The 15,135-nt window shown below is 36.9% G+C and overlaps 1 protein-coding gene across 1 annotated transcript; it reads right to left on the bottom strand.

The window, feature by feature from the left end:
* Window positions 1-302: 302 nt before the first annotated feature.
* On the bottom strand, window positions 303-2,919 carry LOC130957654 (uncharacterized). The gene is made up of 3 exons (XM_057884504.1): window positions 2,232-2,919; window positions 1,018-2,075; window positions 303-539 (listed from the first exon to the last, which is right to left on the bottom strand). Exons 1-3 carry the CDS (start codon window positions 2,917-2,919, stop codon window positions 303-305), a joined length of 1,983 nt encoding a protein of 660 aa, XP_057740487.1.
* Between the last annotated feature and the right edge of the window lie 12,216 nt (window positions 2,920-15,135).

Genomic DNA, 15,135 nt, shown 5'->3' with positions numbered 1-15,135 from the left:
TTGGGAGGACCGGCTTGATACAGTCATTCCGGTTATATATGTGATAATTATATATGTTTTATGATGTATGGAAATGAAGTAGTTTGTCAGAATAATTTGCGCACATTCATAACCATACCAAAGTGTTTCAATTGAACAACTAAAATAAAACGAGTTAAACAAGCGAACTTAATACTCTAAACAAAGAAACGACATTCATTGACGCAAATCAAGAACATAATTAAGACTATTCAAATTAAGGGTTCCTAATACAACTTAGACAATAACCTTACATTACGCAAATTAAGACCTCCTAATACAGCTTAGACAACAACAACGAGATAATAAACGTCATAACATCTAACCATCCCCGCCAACAGTATGTCTTCGCTGGACACAGTTCTTCCGCGTATGACCAGGCTGCCGACAGACTGATCCATGCTACTGCGGATCCTGGTTGCCTTCGGATGACCTTCCCTTGCACGCCTCATGTTAGGATCAGGAATGATAGTTGGTCCAGCATATGGGGGCATAGGCCTTCTGGGATGAGCGGAACAAAACTGTGCTTATAAATGTTGAACACCTCACTCATACGATACACCTCGTGAACATATGACGCCCAATTCAGGCGCGAGTGGGTGCAACATGAAATGGCATGACAACATGGATAATGGAGCTCCTGAAAGTGGCCACAATCGCATGTGTGATCCTTAAGGGAAACTCGGTAGCTACCTAGCGAGAATTTCCCGGTCGGTGTCGTCTCAACGACCGTGTAATTCGATTGGTGCCTGTCATATAACGTGACGGTGAAGCACCTTGAGTCTCTTATGTTCCGTTCAATAGCCTTCACCAATGCCTGACAAAATTCCTGCCCAGATCCAAGTTGTGCCTATGCTGTCTGTCCGCGGACCACGAATAGCTCAGCAAGCCTCCCGTAAGTGGACGTAACCAAGGAAGTGACCGGGAGGTTGCATGTTCCCTTTAACACAGAATTCACACATTCACTAATGTTGGTTGTCATGTGCCCGAACTATCTACCGCTATCCTCGTGTTGGGTCCACTTGTCATACTCCATCCGGTTGGCCCAGTCACACATGACCGGATTCTCAGTCTGCATGATGTCAAACCAGTAATAAAACTCTGCTTCATTTTTGCATATGCAGCATTAACCAGCATCCTCCTCGCATCTTTAACTTTGAAGCTAAGGCTAAAATTCGCTTCCACATGACGAATACAGTACGCTCGAAAAGCACGTGGAGGCAGCCAACCATTCTCGGGGTTCTCAAGTGCAGCCTTGATGCCATTATGCCTGTCAGAGATAACAAGAATACCCTCCTGTGGCGTCACATGCAATCGTAGGTTGGACAAGAAAAATGACCATGACTCCGTATTTTCTCCCTCAACAAGGGCGAAGGCTATCGGGAGGATGTTCGAGTTCCCATCCCGCGCTATCGCCAACAGTAGCGTGCCTCCGTACTTGCCATACAAGTGGGTACCGTCAATACTCACGAGGGGCTTGTAATGCCTAAAGGTCTCGATGCAGGGTGGAAATGTCCAGAAAAGTCGATGAAAGTACACCGTTGACTCATCGACCTCATCCCCCAGTCGAACAGGAGATGTCTTCAACACAGTGACTGTCCCAGCCATGGTTGACTGTACCCCTAGCATCCAACGTGGCAACTCAGCATATGAATCTTCCCAATCTCCATATATTTGGGCTACGAGCTTCTGTTTTTCCATCCAAACCTTCCTGTAACTAGGCCTGAACTCGTAATCGGCTTCTATTGCTTGTTGCAAGAGCTTTACCGTAACCGCAGCATCCGCCCTAACCAACGGAAAAATTCTCACACAGATAACGTAGTAATCCAGCTGATAGTGATAACTGAAAATAGAGGTGGCCAAACAAATGTGCGGACTGTTGTACCTCTTAACCTCCCAAGTGCCCTTTTGTGCACGCAGCGATATGCGAATCAACCAACTACAACCCTTTCCGAACTCCTTGCATTTTCCATGGTACTTCAGATGATCCGATTCCAAGACTCTGAATTCAACACCTCGACGGATGCTATAGTCCTTCACACTTAGCACAGCTTCATCTTTATTCTAGAATGATTGCCCAATCTGAAATTCTGTAGAAGAACTCTCAATTGTAGCACCCCCGTCCGCCTGTTGACCCAGAGCCTCCAAGTTTAGAGTCGAAAAGTGTGGAGGGTACTACTGTGTGCCAGAACTTGAAGGCCCATGCTGTGTACGTGGATTGGCACCGGTGTCATCATCGATGTCCCCAATGATATCTACAGGCTCCTGGTCAGAGTCATCGTCCCGTATTGCATTCTCTACTCCATCAGGTTCTCCGAAGCCTTGAACATCATGAATCATTCCACCACCGGTGCCCACCTCAAAGGCCTGTTGCCAGACCTTAGGATTCTCCAATGGTATAGAAACAACTACCTCCATTCGATCTAAATCAATCGTGAATGAAGGGGATGCGACTTGCGGAACAGATGATCTGACCGCAGGCATCAAACTGGATACACCGCCAGCGGCAGTCGAGCTATGAACCAGAGCTGATGCCCCAGAACTGTCCACACCAACCTCCAACTTCGTAAACAACTCGTGTATTCTGACCTCTGAAAAACTCTTAACACAATGAAACAGAACCCTAATATTTTCATCAGCCGCTAGCACAAACGTATCATACTTAACACCAGTCGAAACTACTGCGATGAGAATCTTGTAGAATAGCTTCTTCACCCACTTGCCCCCAAATACCCCAACCTTCTGCAAGATGCTATTCTTCACATCTGACAAAGTGCTTGATGAACTAATGAATACACTCAATGGTTCCCTGTCAGTGAACTTCACACCATATTTTGCACTTCTTTTGATTTTCCCAGAGCAATGCACTAAGACAAGAAAACTCTCTTCCTCACTTGCCATTGTGATAATAATCTCTTCAGCAACTTGAATCTCACTCACAAATATATAGAATTTCTCTCCTCATAAATCGTGGGAGCTAACAAGGGTTTATGCCCATTCGAAGCCTTTCATAAACCGTTGCTGCTTACAACGTTTTATGCACATTTGTCTTCATAAACCATGGCTGCTCCCAACGGATTCCATCTCGTATTCTCCAAGAGTAAACCGTGGCTGCTTCCCACGGTTTACATTCTGCTCTCCTTGCATTTAAACCGTGGCTGCCTAGCATGGTTTATGTGTATTCTTGAATCCGTGGTTAGCTCCCACGGATTATATAGAAGGCAAAACAGGATATGCACGTAACCAGTTTTCAATTGTTGCAATCAGGTAAATATTTCTCACTTTTATTTTATATAGGTAAATTGCCCAAAATCCATAAGTATTGCTATTAATGAAAAATTACTCTATGTTAAAGACAAATACAATTTTTTTCTACATATTTTCTAACTCGGCAAGTCAAGGACTAATCCACCACATATTGATGCTCTATTTATTAAGGGTCTGTCACTAACTAATGAATTGTTATACACACAAGACGATATTCGAACTCCAAATATTTGCTTAAGTAGATAAATGAGATGACTATTTAACCAATTCAAATTGATTAAAATAAATATTAATTATCTTTAATATTTTTAAATTGTAAAATATTTATTATAATAATTATTATATATATTTTTATTTAAATTTTAATAAAAAGATTTTATATGATTTTTTGTATTATCCCGACACGGGAACATACACTAGTATTAAATAATAATAGAATTACAGAAATTAGACTAATTGGTAATTGCTACAATTGGGAGATTTTACTTTAAAGAGATTTTAAACCTACAAGTATACTTTTATGGACAACTTTATACATACCTTTTAGTGAAATATATACACTAGTGGATCAATGGATTAACATGTATATTTTACCCTTTCCTAACTAAGGGTTACAAGGGGAAGTCCGCACCGTTCCACCCACCCAACTGAAAACCTGCCTTCTGGTGGGTCGGCCCACCTCATTTAGTGAGGCGGTCCTAAAATTCTACCCCGTTCTGCTTAACTGCGGATTAGCGGGTTAAACCCGCCAAATCTCTTTTTTTTTATTATTAACTATTAAATAATATATAATTTTACAATCATTTTAATAAATTTATAATTTCTAAAAGTATAAAAAAATATAATTTTTATATTCACAAATATTAAAGTCTTTGTAATTATAAATATTGTCTCCAAAGTAAAATAAACATAATTCAAAATGCAAATTATTTTTTACATTGGGGTGAAAATGGTATTTTCTAGGATTACGAATGATAAAGGTGTTATTCCCAAATGTGGAACTTTTTATTTAAAATATGAAAATCGGACCCTCCGATTTGATATTAAAAAATTTTAAAAATTAACTTACGAAGTAATCGGACCCTACGATTACTTATTCCCATATCAAAATAAAATCACATGCACCACCAACAGAATTAAATTGCCCACATTTATATTCCATAATAAAATTTTTTAGCCTAATTCAAAACATTCAATTTTCATCTTTATTCTCTTGTAAGTTGGGTTGGGAGAAGTTGGATTTTGACAAAAAAATTGCAAAAATCCCCCCTTGCAAAAAAAAAAAATACTAAACCTGGCAAAGAAGCTCGCTCCGCCCCGCCAAAGCCTGCCAAAATCCCGGTTTAAGCGGTGCGGGTTAGACAGACTTTTGCTATTTGGCGATCCCAATTTTCCAATCCGATCCACTTTTTTTGCGGGTTACGTAGACCAGCGCGGCGGATTTAGGCTCGTTTGCCACCCCTATCCCCAACACTCCTACTAAGCTCCCATCCGTGCTGAATTCACCAATAGTTAGAGCAAGAACAAAAACCTTACTTTAAACTATGAAACTGATATCAATCTCAGACCACGACTTCAAGATGCAATCTTTATAACAGAATGACAGTCTTGGCAAATCCTTAGGTTCTTAAAGCCTATAAGTTTTACAAACATTCTTTACCACTAATTAAATTTTTGGTACTACTAGATTTTTTTAATATTTTGTTATTATCTTTATGCTAGCTTCAAAGCCAGTAGTTCTTGTTCTAAGGTCACCTTTAAGTTTATAGATTTGGACTGATTTGATTTCTTGTTTATAGATTTGATGAAGAAAATAATAACAGCCAAATGTCAAAGGAAAAAGACAATATGTCAGATGAGAAAAAAGATAAAGGAAAGTAAAAAGTAGTTTTGTGATAGGGTGATAGATGCTCTAAATTACTGAATTCCCGACTGCCAGTGGTAATGCTGTGATAAAATCCATTGCAATATCCTCCCAAACCTGTGAGGGAACTGGTAATGGTTTGAGTAACCCTGCCGGGACCTTGATGTCCACCTTAGCTTGCTGACAAACACGACAGTTTAGAACATAACGCCTAATGTCTCGCTACATGTTGGGCCAATAGAAGATTGCACAAATTTGCTCCACGGTCTTCGCTATGCCAGCATGACCTCCAATAACACTATCATGGTACTCATGCAAAATTTTAGGTATCAAAGAGCTATTTGTAGGTATCACCAATCTGTTTCTCTACAAACGAAGGTCATTATGTATTGAGTAATTTAAATCTCCCAAATTATGATTACCACACTTTTCTATCAGGACTTGAAGATCAGGATTTTGAGCCAAATTCTCCTTCAACTGCCTCAGCCAATCAGCTCGTGGTGCGGACCAAGCCTCAAGGAAACTCCTCGAAAGAGCATCTGCAGCCACATTCTCAGCACCAGATTTGTAGTGAATCTCGAAGTTATATCCCAATAGCTTGTGCATCCATTTGTGTTGCTCAAGCAGCGCCTTAAGGCTATGATGATCTGTACGTAATACAAATTTTTTTCCTAGTAAATAATGTCGAAATTTTGCCAACGCTTCAGTGATGGCATAAAATTCCCGAACATAAGCTGATTGTTTCTGCAGAGTTAGGGAAAGCTTTTTGGAAAAGAATGCTATTGGATGTTTTTGCTGTAATAGAACTGCACCTATTCCCGAACCCAAAGCATTAGTTTCAACCTCAAATGGTAGATCAAAATTAGGCAATTACAGGACAGGTTTTGAGCATATAGCCTTTTGAAGTTGAGTGAAAGCCTTAGAAGCTTCTGTACTCCATACAGAATCATCCTTCTTTAGCATATCTGTTAAAGGGGAAGCCACGGAAGCATACCCTTTAATGAATCTTCTGTAGTATCCAGTAAGGCCAAGGAACCCTCTAAGTTGTTTAACATTGGTAGGCTGTGGCCAATCCATAACAACCTGCACTTTAGCCATTTCCATATGTACTCCACCTCCCCTTATCGTATGTCCCAAGTAATCCACTTCGGATGAGCCAAAAATACACTTGGATAGTTTGGCAAAGAGAGACTTCTGTTGCAACAACTTTAAGACCACTTCCAAATGCTCAAGATGCTTAGTAAAGCCATCACTATAGATTAGTATATCATCAAAGAAGACAAGAACAAATTTTCGAAGATAAGGCTTAAACACCTCATTCATTAAGCTCTGAAATGTAGCAGGAGCATTGGTGAAGCCGAATGGCATTACCAACCATTCATATAATCCTTGATGAGTCCGAAAAGTAGTCTTGAATCTGTCATCATGGTTGACTAGTATTTGATGATAGCCAGAACGCAAATCCAATTTGGAAAAGATATTAGCCCCAAATAATTCATCTAAGAGTTCATCTATAGTAGGAATTAGAAATTCATCCTTTACAGTGATGGCATTTAAGCTCTATAGTCCGTGCAAAATCTCCACGTGCCATCCTTTTTCTTAACCAAGAGAATTGGTGAAGAGAACGGACTCTTACTAGGCTGTATTATACCCTCCTGCAGCATCTCATTCACCATTGATTCTATCTGAGACTTCAAATGATGAGGGTAACGGTAAGGGCGAGCCTTCATTGGTTCAGCACCCTTAATTAAAGCAATTGCATGATCTTGTGACCTCTGAGGGGGTAAACCCGAAGGCACATTGAATACACCCGCATATTACTGAAGCAATTTGCCCAAAGCTGGGTTAAGTGAATCGGGTAATTGCAATAGTGGAGTTGCAGACACCGTCGAATACTGGACCTCCAAGGTAAACATCTCAGCTAGTGCATCAGTAGAGAGCATTCGCCTAATATGATGGAACTGAGCCTGTGACGAAGGAGCTGATTTGTACCCTTGAATTGTGATAAATTTTCCATCATGCATAAACCTCAAAAAAGAAGAATCATAGTCAGCAATGTGAGCTTTAAGAGATTCTAACCAATTGGATCCAATGACCAACTCACCCCCTGCAACATGAAGAACAAAGACCTCAGGGATGCTGATAGTATTGTCCGATATAGTGATATCCAAACTGGGAATCACGCCTTCCACTAGCAGAATTTGAAAATTACCAACCATGACCTTAATACCAGGAGCAGGTTTAATTGGTAAGTTCAGAAACTTGGTAATACGGGGTTGGATAAAGCAATTTGAGCTTCCCCCATCCAATAACATGTGCACCTCATGTCCATTAATAACAGGAGTGAATCTGATCATAGCAGGTCCCCTAGTGCCATGCATGGCATTGTAAGAGAGATGATGGACAGCAACCTCCTGTTCCAGAGCCTCCAAAGGAAGATCAACATTAGTGTCATCTGTATTTTCAAGGTCAATAGAATCATCCAATTCAAGGTGAAGTTGCAGGTATTGTTTATTGGCGCAGCGATGAGTAGCTAAAAATTTCTCATCACACCAATAACACAAACCCTTATCCCTCTTGTTCTGTATCTCGGCAGGGGAAAGCCTCCGAACCGAATTCTTCGATGGTGGTATAGTTGAGCAAGGCACAGGAGTAAGAAGAAGAGGTGGAAGAGGACTCTTCGGTAGACTGCGATTCTGCTGGAAACTCGAGTAAGAAGGATTCACCGAGCGAGGTTGGGATGTATTATAGGTGGTTCTTGGAATCGAAGTAAACTTCTCCTCCTGCATTCTAGCCAAAGTCAAGGCGCGCATCAACGAATGAGGACACTGATCCTTCACCTCTCTGCGAATATCAGCTCGTAGGCCCGACCATGTGGATTGCAGCGATCTCAATTTTTTCATCGTCTGGCACTTTGAAAAACTCAAAGTATTGATCCATGGAGAATATCCACCCCAGAGCATCTGAGCCATAAAACTTGGGCAAATCAAACTTCACTCGGCTATGCTGAGCCAACTGATTCACATTATCCACCCCATGACCAGAGTTTGAACCATGGGAGAAACCCCTCGATGGAGAGCGAGATCGAGATTGTTCCTGCATGATTTGCGTCAACGAGGATTGAATGGCGTCAAACTTCAAGCTCGTAGCCTCTGTGGCTCTCGCGCGTTCAGGGCGAGTCTCATCTGAGACCTCCTCGATGCGCTGACCCAAGCGTTTCAACTCCGCCTCCAAAGTTTTGAGCCTCGTGTTTTCTGTTACGGCATGATAAAAGCACCAAATGATAGGTGATAGATGCTCTAAACAAAAAAAAATAGCGAAATGGTATGTATATTGAATTTAGTAATTACGCCAGAAGTACAAGTTTAGAGTTGAAAAAAATAACTAAAAATAATCAGAAGGAAATCAAGCTCATTAGTGACTTGAGCTCTAAGAACAGAAACAAGATAGAGTTCTTCAGTGTAACAGTAATTGCATCAAAATTGAAGAAAATAGGGAAATCAGAATTCGCCGAATCAGATCCCAGCATAGGGAAGAATCCATAACCCGAGAGATGGAAGTGGGAATCAGCATAGGAAAGGGGAGATAACAGAATAGGAAAATAGAAGGGAAAATTCTATGCAGTAGCTGAATGAGAGTGACTAAAGAAAGGGGGTTGAGAGAGAAGAAAGAAGAAGATACCACATACGCCCTAGTGCCTGAAATCCCTCAACAGCCTGCTATTTGACCTCTTTCTCATGCTTCTTCTGAGGCCCTGAATTTGAGAATCTGCTGCCATCTGTCCCGAGTTAGTTGCAACCTCTTTTGCTGACATTGCAAGCCTCTCACTTCCTTCCTTGTATTTAGCTATACTCGTATCATTTTGTTTTATCTTTTGTGATAAAAGAGAATGTAAAGTAACATATAGAGTGTATGCTTCTTTCTAGTGATGCAAAGCAAGATGAGGAAAAGAATGTCAAAACAAAGTAAAAATAGTGTATATGCTTCTTTATAGTTTTGATTTCTTTTTTTTATTTGTCATTGTGTAAATCTAATTATTGTTTGTATTGATTTAACAGGGAAGAGGAAAAAGATGAAAACAACACAAGATCGCCAATAAAATTAGTGGAAGAAGCTGAACCAAACAAATTAATGACGCCTAGCAATATGGGTATAATTTATAGTTCTTAGTGTTTGTTGTTTCTTGTTTTGATTTTTCAGTGTAATTTTTGTTATGTAATACTATTTGTTATTATGAGCACTCTACACTATTTTGGCGATGATTTATGTGATTATATATGAGATTTTGCAACTATTTTAATGAAATTTTGTACACGTTACTCAACGTAGTTTGTACCCAATTTAATGGGATTTTGCACACATAAATCAGACATTTTGCACACACTTTAATGAGATTTTCCACTTTAATGTTCTGAGTGAGGTGTGCAAAATCTCATTGCAAAATGTCTGATGTCTATTCTTCTTCTTTTGGAAAGCTTTTACCAATTGAAAGTAATCTTAGAGCTGCTCCAATTTCGTCTATTATCACATCGATATCCCCCCACCACTAATTCTAGTTTGCTTGTTGTTGTGTTATATGCTTTAGCAAGTGCAAGGAATAACCGCCTATAAACTTTCTAATTTTGAATAGTATTCAAGGATGAGAATCTCATTTATCAACTTCAAGTTTTTGTTCTTTTGTAAATGAATTTATCGTTGCGAAAAATAAATTGGGAGAACAACGATATTCTATTAATTTCTACAAACATAAAGTAAAAATTCTTCACCCAATTTAACCATGGCTTGTTTTGAAAAATAATAACAATAACAATAATAATAATAATCATAATCATAATAACAGTAATACTCGCATTCAAATACAGATACAAATGGGTGCAAATTATGTTAAGTCATGTGTGCAAAATTTCAATAAACTGGGTACAAACTGTCTGATACATGTGTGTAAAATTTCATTACATTGGATGCAAACTGTGACGAGTAAGGTGTGCAAAATCTCATTAAAGTAGGTAAAAACCTTCTGATTCATGTGTGTAAAATCTAATTAAAGTGAGTGCAAACTATTTGATTCATGTGTACAAAATCTCATTAAAGTGGATGCAAAATGTCTTATTCATGTGTGCAAAATTTCATTAAGAAGGATGCCAAGTGTGCTGAATAAGATATGCAAAATCTCGTTAAAGTGGGTAGAAAAGTAGGAGCAATGAACTATTTTAAAAGTTATAAAAATCACATGCACGGATGAATTCCACATACACACTATCCAACATACATATAATTACATGTAAAAACCAAATAATTGAAACTTAAACCAACGAATTTATCTATCCAATTTTTTTATGTAACTCAAGATTGTACTCAATCACACCAGCCATAGATTAAGGGGGCATTTGGTTTGCTTCTTTTCATGAAAACTCAACTTTCTTTTTTGTTTTAACTGACAAAAAAGATCAATTCTCACTTCTCATATTTTTGTGTAAATTTTATAAGTAGCAAGACAACTTGAGCCAGCAGTAGCAGAAACAACGAAACTGAACTACAACCAATAATCAAGATCTTAATTCTGAGAAATCTAAGCATTTTTAAGGACACAAATTTATTGTAAAATTACTTTTCGAATAATCAAAAGCAAGCACACCTAAATAAGTCTAAGAGTGGTTTTCATATCATGCATCAAAGCTTCATTGTTATAAATTGTCTGATAGATAAGTACAAATTGAACTATTGAAGAGAACAAAGAAGCAAAGAACTATTATAAAATCAAATAGATAAAATTTAGTAGGTGCTAAAATAATAACTTTGCAAGTAATAAACACACAATATATCCGAGATGTTTGTTCTTCAAGAATTTTCTGCTGCATTTTTCTTCTTGTTCCTATTTCAGATTTCTTAATATTTGGATCTTTTTCCATTTCAAATAATCACTACATATTAATCATATTTTATAAAAGCACGTAAGTCAATTGATTGAGTGCAAAAAAGATTAATAGTCAATTGATATATTATTTGATTAACCAATAAAACATATTATTAACACAAACATAAATAAAAAACATAGCCACATTACAAATCAATTGTACATTTCCTACTAGAAGCATAATGCATCAGTAACGATTGCTAGTATTGCCACAACAAAGCTCTACCAACAATAGCCATTGTCAAAAGTCAATTACCAGTTAAGTAACTGAGATAATGGCATAATGAATTTTTTCAAAGATTTATACATTAAAAATACCTAAGTTTCATAAATAAGATATAATGAATCAAAATCAAAATCAAAATATATTTTTATTATAGAGAGCTTAAAGATTTTCATGAATAGACAGGAAACATTGAGTCATATTTTTGGGTGTCATTATGAGTTTTTTCTTGCATATTTTGAATGAATACAGAATGATGACACCATTAATGAATAGATTAGCTAGGATAGAGACTCAGGGTCAAATAACAAAAGAAGTATATATATGTTAGTTTACAGCTACCAAGTTTAAAGAGCAGTTATATGACAATTCAAATTTGAGTTAAACAAAGAGATCAATATTACAATGATGCTAAGCCAATCTATTTTAGTTGCAGAGTCTGACTTTCTGATGCAGTTTTTTCCAGTTGGTTCACTGCATACAAAACATATACCAAAGCTCAGATACACAAGAAATGAAAGTGAGAAGCAAAATGTTGTAGAAAACAATAAATGAACAGAAATAAAAACTAATTAACCTTCACATTAAAATTTTTTAGTAATACAAATTTTAACCTTACAGAAGCATAACGTATCAGTAGAAACGAAAGGAAATGTATATAGAGTTGAGAGATGCTGTCGCAGAGAGTAACACCGCTTCTATTGGATACGCTATTGGCAATGGACAGCGAGCTTAAGAAGGCTGATTCGCGTTGAGAGTGCTCATTAGCGTTGAGAGCAAGAAAGAGGGTATGCTGCAAGAGTGTCGAGAGAGAGAGAGAGAGAGAGAGAGAGAGAGAGAGAGAGAGAGAGAGAGAGAGAGAGAGAGAGAGAGAGAGAGAGAGAGAGAGAGAGAGAGAGAGAGGAATTTTGTGAAGAAGAAGAGCGTGTGAGGTGAAGAGCATTTACTCATGCTCTCTATATGCATTTGAGCTTTTTTTTTCTTTGGTGTAGAAAAATACCAACTGATTGTTTGTGGGCCCAAAATTTAAAAATCTACTGGCCCAAAGCAAGAAAGGTACGCTATAAAAATATTTCATGTATAACTTGGCCTAAAATATTTTAGGTTATATGCATATGCATGCATGTTCAAATTAAAGTAATTAGAGTTATAACAGTATTAACAGTTTGGAATTTGGTAGGAAAAAATATCATATTTCATGTTCAGATCACACCCTATTTCTTGGTGTTAGAAATTTTTAGTAGCACCTAACATTTTGGTAAGATTCTATTCAACACTCAAATGTAGCTTACAAGAGAAGCTGCATCAGTTAACTATGAAGTACAACTGATTATCCTTTATATATACTTTAAGAAAGTAATTTTTACATCTAAAATCTATTTAAATAATTATAAAAAATAGCATGGCTGGCAAAAATAAATTCATGAAAAATAGTATATCCATGTGTCTCTTCATAATGTCTTCTTGATTGAATTGTCTTTCTTCAACAAACTTGGATCATGGCTATCCTTAATATCATTATGTCTTCGCTTCACAAGTTTGCTCCAATGCTCCAAAATATATCTCCTTAAAATTTTTCTCAAACGTTCATGCCCTAAGACAACCAAGCTATGACGGCATAATATGCCTCTTGATACAAACATTTGACACTTGCATTTAATATCCTTCATTTTTGCATTGTAATTAACTTCATAAACCCTCTCTTTATAAGTAGATACATTCTCCAAATAGGATAGATTTTAGATGTAGAAACTACTTTCATAAGGTGCAAAATACAATTTACTTTCTTTCTAAATTGCTTTTGTACTTCCTTAAACTTTGCATTAGTATAAGCACCTTGAAATTGCTTCTCTATTAAGGAATTAGTGGCACAAAGTATTATTGATTTTTAGTCTTTAACATCAGCCTCTCTTTTTTGTTGCTCCTTCTATCCAAAACAATTGTCATATTATTTGATAAATTAAATCAACAAGCTCTTGTTATTTAACTATTTATTAAAATATGAATACAAACTCTCACTTTGTTGTGTGGATCACATACCAGCCCAAAAAGAGTGGTCAAAATAAATTGAAACCCATCGATGTCTTTTTTCATAGATATCTATGTATCATAGTAAACAAATATACATAAAAAAAATTTGTGAACAAACTTAACAAAAGTGAATGTAAATGTTGCCATAAACATGTTAATAACACATTAAAGTTTAGAAAATATTAAAATAAAAAATTGTACTAGAGGCATATTCAAACACATGTTAGAATTCTAGCAAATAGAACATGATAGCCACTTGATACTTTCAAAATACTAATATACTAATTCCTATGTGCAAAATATAGAAATTCATGTGTAGAGAAATATTTAATAGCCACTTGTTATCTTCTAGATTATATTCAATCAGAAAATTCTTCCAGTGATTTTGAAAATCATCTTCTGAAGTAGACTTCCAGACAATATTATTTAAATCACTTTGTAACTTTTTATATCTCTTATCTCCATTGAGTTTTTCTGGAACTTTTTTCAAAGTGTGCCAAATGCATAACCTATGATGTGTCTCTGGCATCACATTCTCAATTTCAGCTAGCATTCCGAGGCATTGGTCTGTTATAATGCTTTTAAGAGCCTTTTCATGTACACATCTAAGCCAAGCATTAAATAACTAAGTAAACGAGCTTAAATTTTTCTTAGCCAATAAACCACACCCAAGAAGCACTAAGTTACCATAGTGATTAACCTCTCCAAAGGAACCAAATGGCATATTGTAACGATTGGTTTTATAAGTAGTATCAGACGAAACTACATCACCGAAGTATTCGTATGCTGCTTTACTTCGAGCATCAGCCCAAAATATAGTTTTGAGACGTTTGTTTTGATCAAGTTCAACATCAAAATAAAAAATCAGAGTTCATATCCTTCATCCCTGTAAAATACTTCGACATCTTCCTAGCATCTATTTCTTCCATAACACTGTGTATCTTTCTGCTGAAATAGTTCCTAACATCTTTTTTCATTAAGCTTATCTTAGAGAAATCCCCCGTTTCACCCACCAACACTTGATATATTTTGCTTGGTCTCACGTCTGCTTCATCATTCCTCTCAATGACTCGACACATGTGCATTCTCATCTCCCTGTTACGTGTCAACAATTTTGCCATCTCCGGATCAAAAGGATGTGAATGATCCAAACACACCTTTAATATAACCCAAAGACACTCCTTATTCAACCTAATAGAAATTCTTGCGGGAAAATTGTAGTTTGTTCTAGGGTTGGTCTTTTCTATTAGTGAAACTCTAGATTTGCGTTTTTTCTCTCTATTGCAAGTGGCCATTTGATTCTTAGGAACCTTATCTTTACCAACTCTTCAGGTAAATCTTATCTTAGTAACAAAACCAATGTGCTTGGCATAATTCTGATAAAACTAATTTGTATCATCAAGGGTTTAAAAATACATGCCAACCTTGGGTACATCCTGTAAAAAAGTAAGCATACATCATATGATAAAACAAAATCTCATTCAAGTGGGTGCAAACTGTCTGATTCATGTGTGTAATATCTCATTAAGGTGGATACAAATTGTGCCGAGTGAAGTGTGCAAAATCTCATTAAATCGGGTGCAAACTGTTTGATACATGTGTGCAAAATCTTATTATATTGGGTGCAAACTTTGATGAGCAAGATGTGTAAAATCTCATTAAAGTGGGTGCAAACAATCTGATTCATATGTGCAAAAAATTCATTACATTGGGTACAAACTATATTGAGTAAGGTGTGCAAAATCTCATTAAAGTGGGTGCAAACAATTTGATTCATATGTGCAAAATTTCATTAAGATGGGTGCAAAGTGTGGTGAG

Source organism: Arachis stenosperma, chromosome 10, assembly GCF_014773155.1.
Source record: "Arachis stenosperma cultivar V10309 chromosome 10, arast.V10309.gnm1.PFL2, whole genome shotgun sequence".
Taxonomy (NCBI): Eukaryota; Viridiplantae; Streptophyta; class Magnoliopsida; order Fabales; family Fabaceae; genus Arachis; species Arachis stenosperma.
The sequence above is the reverse complement of the archived record's forward strand: the minus strand, read 5'-3'. Positions and strand labels throughout refer to the sequence as shown.

Excerpts from the sequence above, each read along its gene's own strand:
- LOC130957654 (XM_057884504.1), bottom strand. The coding sequence starts at position 2,919 with ATGGCAAGTGAGGAAGAGAGTTTTCTTGTCTTAGTGCATTGCTCTGGG. Across the intron at positions 2,076-2,231 it reads TGACACCGGTGCCAATCCAC|ATGAAGCTGTGCTAAGTGTG; the intron begins GTACACAGCATG and ends TCTAGAATAAAG. Across the intron at positions 540-1,017 it reads GACCCAACACGAGGATAGCG|TTTTGTTCCGCTCATCCCAG; the intron begins GTAGATAGTTCG and ends TTATAAGCACAG.